Source organism: Scophthalmus maximus, chromosome 13, assembly GCF_022379125.1.
Source record: "Scophthalmus maximus strain ysfricsl-2021 chromosome 13, ASM2237912v1, whole genome shotgun sequence".
NCBI classification, from domain to species: domain Eukaryota; kingdom Metazoa; phylum Chordata; class Actinopteri; order Pleuronectiformes; family Scophthalmidae; genus Scophthalmus; species Scophthalmus maximus.
The window spans coordinates 11,416,941-11,430,587 of NC_061527.1; the positions used below are offsets into that span (position 1 = coordinate 11,416,941).

The 13,647-nt window shown below is 42.4% G+C and overlaps 1 protein-coding gene across 2 annotated transcripts in view; it reads left to right on the forward strand.

Annotated features, from left to right (window-relative positions):
• Nucleotides 1-1,998: 1,998 nt before the first annotated feature.
• negr1 (neuronal growth regulator 1) overlaps nt 1,999-13,647 on the forward strand; it is a 128,802-nt gene continuing 117,153 nt past the window's right edge. Inside the window, exon 1 of one of the 2 annotated variants that reach the window (XM_035648039.2) lies at nt 1,999-2,607. In XM_035648039.2, the coding sequence (XP_035503932.1) occupies nt 2,438-2,607 (170 nt within the window). In that variant the 5' untranslated portion in view covers nt 1,999-2,437. The remainder of the gene's footprint in view (nt 2,608-13,647) is intronic. The other variant, XM_035648040.2, reaches the window with a different exon arrangement.

Consider the following 13,647-nt stretch of genomic DNA (forward strand, 5'->3'; position numbering starts at 1 on the left):
GCAGCAAGCCGGCAGCACATGCATATGTTTAAATCTAACAGGGAAACATGCTTTCCTGAGAAAAACAGTCTATTTTCTTGTTTCACTTCATTCAGTGCTTGCATTGATTTTGCTCTGGTCTCAAAACGACAGCTGGTTATGAAAACGCTGAAGAAATGTCTGAGGTATCCATTACCCAAAACAGTTATGCTATACATGCTTTATCTCTTTCATCGCATTCATAATTCTTGAGGTTATGATGAGTTGAATATTAGAGACTGCCACTCTTCTCCCCTCTCTGCACAGTGCCCTAACACTGAATGGAGTCATTGTAATTATAGCTTTCATGCATGGGAAGGTACATTTTCAGAGGTAATTTGAAGGGCTCAGAGATTTTTTTTCTTATTTCAACGTTGTGACTGACAAGAGTAGGATGGGAAATATCTTACTGTCTCAGACCAGTCCAAAACACATCTCTCACAAAACCACAGTGTAAGAATTTGTATAGATGGTCTTATCACAGCTATTAACAGTAGAGGGAGCTTCAGTTATGCAAATTGGAATTGTGTTTATGACAAGATGAACTTTTCACTCCCCCTCTTTAATGCTGCTTGTCATGGAACATTGGCTGTTGACTCATTTCCAACACACTGAAATGTCCCTTATAACCTCTGGAAACCAGTTTCCTGGCTCTGTCACAGCCAGGCCTGCAAATAGGAATGTGTCCCTAACTCTTTTTCTCTCACTGAGATAAACAATTTATACCCTCAGGTAGTATAATAACCAAAGATGAAAAAAAAGGACTACATCCCAGAATTACTTTGTGGATTTTAAACAAAAGTCAAGGGAAGAGCATAAAGCTAGAAATCCTTTCAGAAGCTCATAGTCACTCACTCCGTTTCATTTCAATGGAGCAGCTCCAGACAGTGCACCTTGGTAATATCACAGACTGCAATCTTGGCTCTCTGGTCTGTGAGATAAGATTTTAAGATAAAATATCATGAAGCAGTATTGATCCCCTTGGGGGAAGTTAATCAAAACAAAGTGTAACAGTTCAGCTGAAGAAGGTGTTGTTGGGATTTAGAAGAAAAGAATAGGATACTTTATTTAAAGTCAAAACTGGACGATAACATCCGCAACGAAACGGCAAATGAAAACAATGAAACAATAACGGCTGCATGGGTTAAACATAACAATAGGGATTACTTACACCATGGATTAACAGCTGTTACTTGGACATTTTCAGCAAATTGGAATATCCCACAGTTATTCCCAAAGAATAATTTTGTAAAACATTCCTGAAATACTGACAATGGCCGATTGCATGGTTTAAAGTTGGTTGAATGTCCACCAGGAACATTTTTGCCCCATGTTATATTATGCATAACAAGCCACGTGTCCACTGCAATGATTCAATGGCACCGTGCCAACATGTCACCTCAGAGAAATGTGTGTCTCTTCCACGGCTACGGCTGCACAGTGTGTGAAGAATTATGTAGGCTAAGTCAAAAGGCTTAGAGCAGCATAATGCAGGGGGGGCGACGGCTCTAAAACAAACTTTGCAAGTCCCCTGTGTCTGTGTGTGTGAGAGAAAGAGAGCTCCCACATGCTTTTTTTTTTTTTTGTTGCTGTTCCTCTCTCATATTAAATAGTATTAAACCTCCCAACGGGACATAGTGATGTCTTCATAGTGTGTTGTGGGTTTTTCTTTACACAAAAAAAAAAAAATATATATATATTTTACATGTATAAATGATGCTCCTTTGCATATCAGCTGTCTGTGTTATCTTCACAGTATCAGACTAAAATCTTTCCCTTCCTGTGAATTTTCTCCTGCGTCACCGTCAATGAGCTCCATTTCCCCCCCCCCCCCCAGTCAAACGCTCCAGATTGCTCATTTCCTTAAGGGGCATAAATAGGGGGCGGTTCTCCGGTCGATATCTTTAATTGCTCCCGGGTCGTATCGATACTTCGCGGGGTTTTTTTTTAATTTTTTTTTTTTTTTTTACTGCTCCATCGCGAGCCACTGGGAGAGAGGGTTGCCCGGGAAACGGCCGCATGGCAACAGGATCAGAGCCTGGGGGTTGTCTGCTTCTAGGTCTGCTCCCATTTTGCGTCGCGTTTCCTCACTAGATGGTGTGCGAGCCACTGGAGAGTGCACTTCCCCCGCACAGTGGTGGGCTCCGCGCGCAGCACAGACACGACGCAGACCAGGGGAAGCTACGCGGAGGACGGGCTTTTGCTTGGCCAGGAGGAAAAGTGTGGGAATTAAAAGCGTCGTTCTCGTCGGGGCTTTCCTTTTTTTATTTTTCTTCTTCCTTCTTTTAAAGCAAACTCTCCCCCCCCCCCCATCCCCCATCCCCCCACACACCCACCCCCATCTCCGGTTTCTGCATCAAGAAGAGTCGGGGAGAAGCGACCACCACCACCACCACAACAACAACACCACACAGCTGCGATGGACACAATGGTCGCGGTGCGGGACGCGTGCGTCTCCGGCCAGTGGCTCACTGCGATCGTTCTCAGCCTGTGCTGCTTCCTGCCGTCCTGTTTGCCCGCCGGACAAACTGTGGACTATTCCTCGGTCGAGAGTGTGGTCAGCAGACAGGGCGACACGGCTCTCCTGAGGTAACACACACACACACACACACGCACACGCACAACTTCACTTTTTCTCCGTCCGGACTTCGGAGAGAGCCCGAGCGCGCACTCTCCTCGCCACCGGTGCTTCGTGTTTTTTTGCACATGTCTGAGGAGCCACTTTTTAGAAGAAGGGGCAAACACACAATGGGTCGTTTTCCCTCCATCCCGTCCTGGTTTTGCGCCTGACAGGAGGAGGAGGAGGAGGAGGAGGGGGGCGCGCTGCGCAGGACGCTCTTCTTGCGACAAGTGTTTACAGCAAACGGCAAAGTTTTTCCAAAGACAACTTTCTCTCCGTGCAGTGCACCGGCCCACGCGCACGGGCCGTCCTCCGTGCGCGTGTGCAGCGGCGGCTCTGAACGGGACGGCGTCGCCCCAGTGACCACACGAGCCCACAACACGAGCCCGTCGCTTATGTAACTGCATGACAATATTTCCCGCTGTCGCCCCATGAGTGCTGAACAGGGACATGTGGGCTGCATGTATGTATGGATGGATGGATGGATGGATGGATTTATATAGGCCACATGCAGTTTGGTGCGGAGTGTACACTGATGTCGCAGTTTCAAAACGAGCCTGAAGAGATCAGCAGCCGAGTTAGGCAGCATCTCTCCCCCAACCTCCCTCATCCTCCCTCCGTCCATCCTCCGTCCATCCTCCCTCATCCTCCCTCCGTCCATCCTCCACCATCCTCCCTCCATCTCTCCCTCATCCTCCCTCCCTCCATCTCTCCCTCATCCTGCCTCCGTCCATCCTCCCTCATCCTGCCTCCGTCCATCCTCCCTCATCCTCCCTCCGTCAATCCTCCGTCCATCCTCCACCATCCTCCCTCCGTCACGTACTTTATGATGCCAGCTGCCTGCACAGGTACATTAACGTCACGGGCGTGGTGGTTCCCACCCACACCCTAAAGAGTGTTTTAACCGTTGTCCTTATTTCAGTATATAATGGAAATACGTCATCCGATACCCCCTCCTCCCAAACAACAACAACAACAACTACAACAAAACATGTATAAATAGTTGAGTAAGCTACTTTCTAAAGGAACAGAGAGCACACCATAACTTTTGGAAGTTTTTGACCAAAGCCTTTCAGACATTAACTTGCATCTGTGTGGTGTTCCTTGGTGTACACAAAAGAGCAAACTCTTCGGGGTACTTGTATAATGATAATATCTGCTACTGCCAATATCAAATATCCGCTTTGATGGCTCTGAGGAAAAACTGAGCGGTGCGAGCTTTGGCCAATTTCAATATGGATTCTGTGGATGTGGACTCTGAGAGGTTTCCTGGGCGTGGACCTGAATACAGAGCAGCCAACCATCTGAAGTTCCACTCAGCACGGCCTTAGTCTTTGTTGCCCCTTACTAGATTGGTAAAAAGCTGAATTGTGTCGGACATAAGGTCATCGTCAGTGGCAGTATAGAGATTGGTGTTTCGTTATGAGGATGCTCATAGCAGAATTGCCTTGGCAACATCGAAGGGGTGCTCACTTGTTTTTTTACCATGTTCCATTTTACGCCCAAGGGCCGTCCCATCAAAAAGACTTGTACCACCGACTGTCTCTTTAGAGGGGGGCGTTTAATTCCCTGGTGTCAATCTGCGTTGGCTGTGATCAGTGGCAGAAGCTTTGGCTGAATCCTGATGGTTTATTGGGCCAGAGATTATCCCTCTACTATGAATCAGCTCCATAAACAAGTCCCCCCCCCCCCCCCCCCCCCCCGAATAAGGCAACTCTCGCCACAAGCAGGTCACTGCCTCTGTAAATGCCATCTAGAAACCTAGTAAATGGATAGGGAAAACACTCAAGATGCTTTCAGTGCCTGACTCTTGTAGTTAATAAACTGTTTATTCAGCACACGCTGTAACCATTCACTGGCCTTTTTTCCCCTCCCCACTCATGTGAATGCTGCCAATATGATGTTATCTCTTGCTTGCACCTGTTGACCTGGTGGACATTATAAGCCTGTTAAACTGCTCCCCTTGTTTTGTATGGTGTGCATCTAATTGCAAAAAACTGTCTTCACCCAATTGATGACAAAGGCATACTCTGTCTGGGCAGAGTCATTTTCTCCAACCACAATCAACCATGGCTCTCTTTTTTCCCCTTCTCTATTCTTTTCATGGGTCTTGACAGTCAACTCAGAGGAACCCGGTGCAGAAAACAGTGACTGTTTGTTGAGACTCTCTGTTGTCGAGACCCCGACTATTAGAGGACAATTTTGCCGTGCCCCAAAGCTGATTGCTCGCTAAAGAATGTGTCCATTCTCAAATACTGACGAACCCAGAAGCACGCAATTAGTCACTGCCTTTGGATTATGGAGTAGCTCCCGAGAGGCACGTCCGCTGTGGTATGTTCATTTCCCTCTTCAGTTCTTTGTGCTGCATTACTGCTGCTCTGATTCATGTTGGACAGTGGGTCCACATCTAATAAATGATTTCAGCTCCTTACAGCGTGCGTGTATCATCAACATTCAATTCAGCCAATTCAGCCTCTCTTGTATTTGAAGCGAGTTCTTCAAAGCACCTTAAATGGGCATATTCAAGTTTTGCACATATGCTGCATTTTTCTTTTTTTAACATAATGAAAAATCTGTGATCTTACATTGGAAGCGCAATGTGCAGAGGGATTACACATCCCCTTTCTTCCCCAACCTGGTACAGGTTTCATGTAATTTGGATTCAGATGAATACACCTTGACTCTTCCCTGTAAATGACTCATCTGGCTATGAATTTAAGGGGAGCAGCAAGATGAAAAGACAGTTCCCTGTGCTGTCAGGAAACACATGGCATCAGTGGCAGTCTCTTCCACATGGATGAGCAGCTGGGATAAACAGCAAAGAGCTATTGTCTGTAAATTTAGCCCGAGGAGACTGAAATCTTAAGTGTAAGCTGCTACCACACGATTACAAGTTACAGCACTATTTTCAAGTTTGTTTTATCCTTTTATCTTGATGCTCTTTTTCGTAGTACATCCACGGCTGAATTTTATTTTCCTAGTGAAAGATGTACAATGTGATGAGAACAAGCCTAAAGGTGCGCTGACATTTTACATTCTAGGCAGAAAATAGAAACAGTGCAAATAGATAGGAGCAAGGCATCACACAGCGAGAATAAGACAACGATCCATGATTATTTTTGTTATGTAGTTTGACAGTTGGCCCTCATCGACGAAATAAGGTCTGCACCACAGGCCTTAGTCTCTGTAATGGTGCAAAATTGACCTGTCACTAGTTTGAAAGTCTGGTATTCGTATAAATCTAAAATCATTGCCTCGTGTCAACAGACCAGTTGATGAAAATCTTTTCTGGCTGTACATGATTGTACTGGAGCTGAGTTTTCTAGCCTCATCCTGGACAAAAGCGGCGCCATGTATCATTTTCCTCAACTGTGTCATTATTATGGCTCTGAAAGGTCTTGACATTTACTATAAGCACTTGTGCCAGAGACAACATCTAGTTTAAATGGCTTGGTGCCCCCACCCCGGCACAGATGCTGGTGAGACAGAATTGAGGAATATTAAGTGGCTGTTCAAACTCCACAGGACACAATTTTAAGGAGGAATTGTTGACTATCTCCTTACCACAGACCATAAACATAGCTGATAAGAGCCCTTTCCACTTCCTGCATTTCAGCACTTTTTTTAATTAGGCCACAGTCAGTCCTGTTAAAAAAAAAAAAGTATAAGCAAGCCTTCTTCATATCCAACAGCTTGATTGGTTTATTTGCAGATATAGTGGGCTCATCAGTCAGCTAACATTAGTTGGCTGTCAGATATTTGCAGTTTCATGAACTCATTTATGGGGAAAACCTTATTTACCTTTCATGACACATATGTGGGCAAACCTGAGTGTGTCACTGTTAATTAAATGTCAAAATCCCCTCTCAACGAACCACATGTTTAATGCGATCAGCAATGTTTTGTTGTCTCTCACAGTCCTCTCACAGATACTTATCGCGGTCTGTCCACATTGCAGGATCAAGCCTTGGGCACGTCAGTTGACCTCATTTTTTGGCTAGCGAATTAAACACTAAAATGTTGCAAGGCAACCTGCGTCAAGTTGGGTTTTTGTTGCTGGAGCTGGAGATATACATGCAAAATTATTACTTGCAGTGAGAAAAATCATACTGTCTTATGTAAAAAAAAAAAAAAAGTGTGGGAAGCAGACATATTGCTCATATTAGGGTCTATCTACTGTTGCCTAAGGGAAGCTGACTATACTAAAGTATTCATCAGATTCATTACTCGGGCATCCATTGATTTGCTTTAATACAGATGGAAATCAGTGGACAAGGTGACATGCCAGAGCAATGACTAAGAAGGCTTTCATAGCAGCGGGCTCCTTTAAGACCTCCAGTTAACCTCCTCCACTGTATCAAATTGAAACTCAAAGCCTGTCACGACTTGTTTTAAATTGTCATTCAGCTTGTTGCAGAAACCAGACAAATTTCTTTTAGATGGGAATTTACAAAGTTGCAAACCTATTTAATAAACTGTGTAGTCAAAGTTAATATTAAAGCTTGTTGTGAAGAAAAAATAACAATCTTCTTAAAGTCATACTTATTTTCCACACAATGACAAGAAATTATCTCAAATATGTGGTATTTTTCGGTCTGTCGTGTTAAGTGAGAGATAACCAGTCAATGCATAGGGACACTACTCATTAGAAAACCATAGGGTCATTGTAGCATTGTAAGAGTGTAGCCTCGGTTATCCGGTCTGATGCTTGTGTTAAAGTGCACTCAAAAACTCTCTAAGATGCTCCTAGTGTTTTTAGTTAAAACACGATTTATAGCCTCACGTTGTACCCATGTTGTGATGCAGACAAACAATAAAAGACAGATTTGCACATCCAAATCAATTCCAAATGGATTATCTTCATGCTCATCATTTGCCAGGCAATTCATTGTACTTTCTGAAAAAAAAAAAATCCAGCCTTTCTATTTCTAATATATTTCAATTACTACCAAAGTGATTAAGTGTCCCGGTGAATTAAAGCCTGAATGGAAATGCATTTTCAAGGCAAACCGTTTTAGGCAAATAGATGCTATGCTATCTTTTATAGAAGCTTTTTGATATTCTTATAATCACTACAATTATAGGGGATAGGGAAAATTATTTGGGGTGGAAAATGGTGCATTCACCCATTCCGAGGTTTTGAGCATCCACATAATTGCAATAATCCTACAGCAAAACCGCAGTGGAGTGTTATTGTGTTGTGAGAAAGCTAAGCCTCAAAATTAAACTTGACAGAGAGTGACTGGAGAGGCAATAACAGGTTATCTTTTGGACAATTTTAAAGTGAAGTTACTTGAACTGAGTTTTCAGAACATGTCTACTGGGAGACCTATCTTCCTTTTTTGGGGGCTGGGAAATAGTTCACTATTTATATTGAACATCATGCTGTGATTTGTCCACTTGCTATTTACTGTACAAGTGTATTCATAACATGAGTTTCAGTATTACTTATGTAGGGAGATTTTACAGATTACTCTAGCAGATACACTAGTTGAGATGTGTATTTTCAACAGGCTGGATCAGAAGTAACCCTGTTTCAGTGCATGTTCTTGTGAGTATAATATTGCAGAATGTATAGTCTTTTTTGTGTAGAAGATGAAGCTACTCTCTCCGATAGATATTCCAGTGTAAATTTTCCTTCAGAGGCTCTTTTGTTGAACAGTGTAAAACCTTTTTTTGCTCCAAATCATCTGTCAACACTTGCAGTCTTTCATCACAGAGAGCTGAAACGATTCCTCAGAGCCCCTTCAATTAAAATCTTTAATCAATCAGTTATCATCTCCTTGTGTTTCATGATAATTAATCGTGCTACTCTGACAACATTTCGTAATCTCATCTGTGGCTCCTTAGTTAAGCTAAGTTAAAAAAAAAACAAAACCCAACAGTCTTAGTATGCCTCTCGTGTCAGCAGGTTACAGACAAAACTTGCTGACTTCAGAGTTTCAAGCCTGAGTGATGGTGAAGCTTTTAAAAGAACGAGTGCAGGCACAGGGGTGGTACAGTTTGCTTGGTATGCTGAGCATGGAAAACACCTCAGCCTTTATAAAGCTTCTGGGAAACATGAAATTTCCTTCATGTACTTTATATCTCTCCAGTAGGTATAATCAAAGATCCCTGAATTCACCTCTGTTCAGTCCAGGTGAGAAGAGGGACCTGTCCTGCAGTCACGAGTTTGATTGATTGATTGATTGGTCAACATATACCTTCACCATCTGTTTCTGAATGTTGTAATCTTATTCCCAGTGAGTTTAAGTAGCGTAAGTGGGACTGAGGCATCTTCATGGGAGATGAGATATTCCCTAAGGTTGAGTGGCTGATTACATTATCTTCAATGTAAGATCTTTGTGTGAGCACGAGTTGAGATTGGAGGGATCACAGGTAAACATTAGCTTGACCCTATGGGGACAAGAAATCAGAAGTGTTGACACGCGGTTATCTTTCCGATGCCCTTCAGTGAATTAAAAACAATCCAGAGGGATTGCAGCTGTGTAGAGGACATTTAAAAAAAAAAAAAATATGTTGCATCTTGGGTTTACACAAGAAAAGCTTTCTATCAGATGAAAAGTGAATTTGATCCCAGGGAACCATGAGTTAGGAACGGTAAAACCAGCTTACACTGCTGTTGAAAATGATGTGGGTGACCTCACATTAAATAAGTAATTTCCATTATATTTCTGGAAGCCATAGTTTCTCTTATTGAAAAATTATCAGCATTGAATGAGATGCATCTCGTAATAGACATATACTGTATTCCACTCCAGTCTGAGAAATCAATCAAGGAAATTCTCCCCAACAAAGATGATCGACTATAATCTCTGTTTTAGCATGTGATTTAGCTCACTCATGGTTGATTAGAAACTTCATCAGCTAAAGGATGTACGAATTGTCATAAGTCGTTTGGTTCTATGTTGGCATAGCTAAAGTATTTTAATTGGAGTCGCTCTGAGCAGGTTTGGTTTCTCTCTCTCTGTCATCTGCATAATGAGTGTGTGGATTTCAGACTGCTGTAAATGTTAGTTGGAGCAAAGTAATTGGAGAGTCTGCATTGGTAATTATTAGTAAATGGAGAAAGAGGCAGTGGAGCAAATCAATGTCACTGAGAATAGTGCTATGTTTTGTTTCCACTGTGGTCAAAAGTTAGGCAACACAAGTGCCACGCCACACAGAGATTAATAAAAGCCCATTTATGTCAAAGGCTACGCACTATAAATGTCTAATTTAATGTATGGTGTTGCAGTGCTGATGAAATACTGAAGCATATTTTACCATATAATTTTTTATCTCATTTTGTGCTTGATGAAAGGCAGCTGTGAAAAATGCCCCTATTTGAGACTCACTGATTAATTGTAGATTCATGACAGTGTATTAACTCTTTGCTATTTTGCACAGATGGCACACATGGTTTGTTACTGAAGAGTAATCCAATTAAACGGAACAAAATCTGGTGTTGTTCAAGAGAAAATTTAAAACAGTCCCCTCAGCACTTGACTTATTATGGGAACACAGAGCACTTTAACCAGTCACAAAGGTTAGTGCTGTGTTATTGAAAATGCCCCCCGACCTCCATGGCATTATAGTATGTATAGCAGTAATGTGTATTCAGGATCTCCTTTAACTAGCTAGTATGAAAGGAGCTGTTCTTTTAGGAGGAAACATTACTTTAATTTTTAGCCACAAAAGAAAACACAAAATATAGAGGATTTAGTCTAATTGTAGAAGAAAACCATTGACATTAATTGGGGTCTTGCTATGTCCTGACCACACCACGGCAGGGACAGTCACTCAATCTTTGCTAATGTTAAACAGCTGATTTGTGAGACTTCCACTCAATAGGTTTCTAATTTTAGACAGATTTTAGATTTCTTCATTCTTCTCTGTCTGACTCTGACTTTCTGTTTTATTTCATCTCTACCATTTTCGCCTTCTCTCCTCGCAACTCTCTGTTCCTTAAAGGTCGAGCAAGCGATTCTAATCCAAAACACTTTTTGTTAAATTCAATGAATATCTCCTCACAGTCCGCTAGCCGTCCCTTTTCTGTGTGCTGAAAAAAAAAATCTGTTCCTACACCGGCCAGGCTCTATAACTGGGAAATAAACCAAGTGGTTGCAAACAGAACCATAGAAAAATATCAAATAATAGCAAATCAGCAACACAAAGTGCTCAAGCTTGTGCTCAGGACAAAGCACTTGAAGAGGGGGGGGAAAGGGGGAAAGGGGGCGGTTAGAGTGGGAGATGGTAAATTTGGCACATGCTAACACTGCTAATTTGGGGATTACCAGAGGAAGAAAAATGAGCAGTTTACTCTTCCATCGCCAGCATTTGAAGTTTTGAATGGGATTGCGGTTTTGACTTTTTGGCATGTGCATGCAAGGAACATCTGCTATCGGCAGTGTGATGGTGTTAGGGGCAAAGAGACTGATGGGGGGCATGGGTGTTTTGACAGCTCACTGCGGCCCACTTGACAGCCCACTAAGATTTGTTCCAGTAGTCCCGATGGCGAGTCCGACTTTGATTGAGTAAAATGGCCCAAATTTATTGATTTAGCTAGCAAACGTGGGGCTGGGTGGTCTAGCTATCTCCAAAATGTAGTGCAATTCAATAATCCAGGTGGGAACAGATAAAAGTCTGGATGGATTGTCTCGAAATAAATAAAACAACACGTGGCTGGCAGATCCAAATTTTTCTTTTACACCTTTTACAACAAATGAAAGCTCTCTACTGTACTGTTGAAGAGCTGGCATTCTCTCTCTCTCTCTCTCTCTCTCTCTCTCCCTCTGTGTCTCTCTCTCTCTCTCTCTCTCTCTCTCTCTCTCTCTTGCTTTCTCTATCTTTGACAACCAGCCACTCGGTGCTTGATGTCATTCAGGCAGCCGAACAGGCGATTCAGCACACCAGGTGTGCCAGGTCTTAAAGGGAGGTACAACTGCGTGTCGTCTGCATAACAGTGATAGGACACTGTGTTTTTTCATAATGTGGCTTACAAGTAGCATGTATATTCAAAATGACAAAAAAAAGAATCTGAAAACTCCTCTCTAGACAGGACTCGGAGGCAAACCATCTGAGGACAGAGCCTGAGATTCCCTAAGCCAGTGATCTTGGCGCTCTTAAAGAATGTGGTGGTCTACTGTGTGAAAGGCAGCATTGTGATCAAACAGCATTAATACTGCACAGTGCTTAGTGTCAGCAGACAGCAGCAAATCATTTGTGACATTGATAAGATGCTCTGGATTGTGCCATTCCATCTTTACCTTAGCAATGCATGTCCAAAGGAGCACTGACAAAATAGGCGGGTGTATTTGTTTTGCTATTGAGTTCAAACATCAGTCTTTTAACAGCAGACTTTACCCCACCTTTAACTGCATCTAAAGTTAAGCAGCTAAGGCCAATGTAGTTGTAATCATTCAGTCTGTAGTGTCTGGTGCTCTCATATTCACCATGTTAGCTTAGTTATATTTTGTTCCGTGCAATATTCAGCTGTCAACTCACACTGAATTAAAGGCATTAATACAAATCAAGCGCTGGATGATGAAAAGAATAAACTCTAGCTACGACCCACATCAGTCATTAAATTTTATCCCACTTGAGGCAAAGGCTGGACGTTTATATTCAATCTCATTGCATATCACCATCACAACAGAAATGTACAACCATGACTTTTTCTACAACTTGTGTTTATCTTATCAGCTTTTTAAAAAATGTAGTTGCAGTGTTAGTCCTTACGTAAAAGGTTCAGTCAACCTCACCCTTTGTATTTTAGTCAATGAAAACACAATGTAGTCTATTTTTAGTCAGGACTGAGAATCTGTAATATATATTACCCATATATTAACAATTAAACTCAAAGTATTAATCAGGCAAAATTCTTAATGTTGGTTGACTTGTAAACGGTTGATTATGAACATCTGTAAAGCCTGCTTTAACAGAGCGTCATGAAACTTACCTCTGATAAGTTCGCTGTTCACTTCCTCATACCCAGTCAGCATTATGAAAAGTGGGTTTACAGCTCCAAGCTAATTATCATTCAGCCCTGGGAACTACAAATTAAAACGTGTGTAGCTAATGAAGCTTCCATACCTCTGTCAAATATGCATGCTGATTGTTGGATTTAACACACACCAAATGTGTACTGTATTGTGCGAGACACTGTCAGGTGCCACAGTAGCACTTCCCTGAGACATGCAATCAGTTTCCAGCTTCCACAGTACCTACTCTCTCTATAACATGCAGTTATCTTCAGTGGAAGTGTGCGGGCCATGTCTCTCTGCCGCAAACCTCAATCCAGGCACTGTCTTTGATGCCAACACAAGGCCCCTGCTGCCTTCCATATCTGTGCAGTGTGGATGTTGCTTTCATGTCAGAATATTCACCCTGGTTTTGCCAGTGCCATTGCTAATGGGCAGTCTTTTCAAAGCCTGCAGAGGATAAACCTGTCATCTTTGTTTTCATGGCCACCTCAGGGCCATTCAACAAGTAAAGAAATAAAAAATAAAAAAAATAATAGAAATCGGCAGTGCAGTTATTGTGAGGTTAGTTCTCGCTGTTTTGCTCAGTATCTGCCGTCACATGCAGAGGTACATGTGGGAACAGGTGCTGTGCTGAATGACTTCAGTGGCATGTTCTCACTTAAGGGAATATCTGAGCCAGATGCCTTATTATGTTGTGCTAATGCTGATGCTAGTGTTCCATGACAAAAAATGCCAGGGTGGGAGGTGGTTCTTGAATCTGTCGCACTACTGAAAATGACTGCTTTCACAATACATGTTGGCTTGTTTTCAGGTTTTCCCTTTAGATGTGTTGACTTGTAAAACGACCACCTGCAAAACAGCAATATTCTCTCTGACAGGCCAATGTGGCCATTCAGAGATGATCAGGTTTACAGTCTCTGCGGATGCCACTGATTTCTCTGATTTCCACTCGACAGTATTGGCTGGGTATGTCTTTCCTGGGAACAAAGTAATTCACCTTGAGGGAGTAGCAATGGTTGATTTGATTGTGAGGACTGTGGGAGA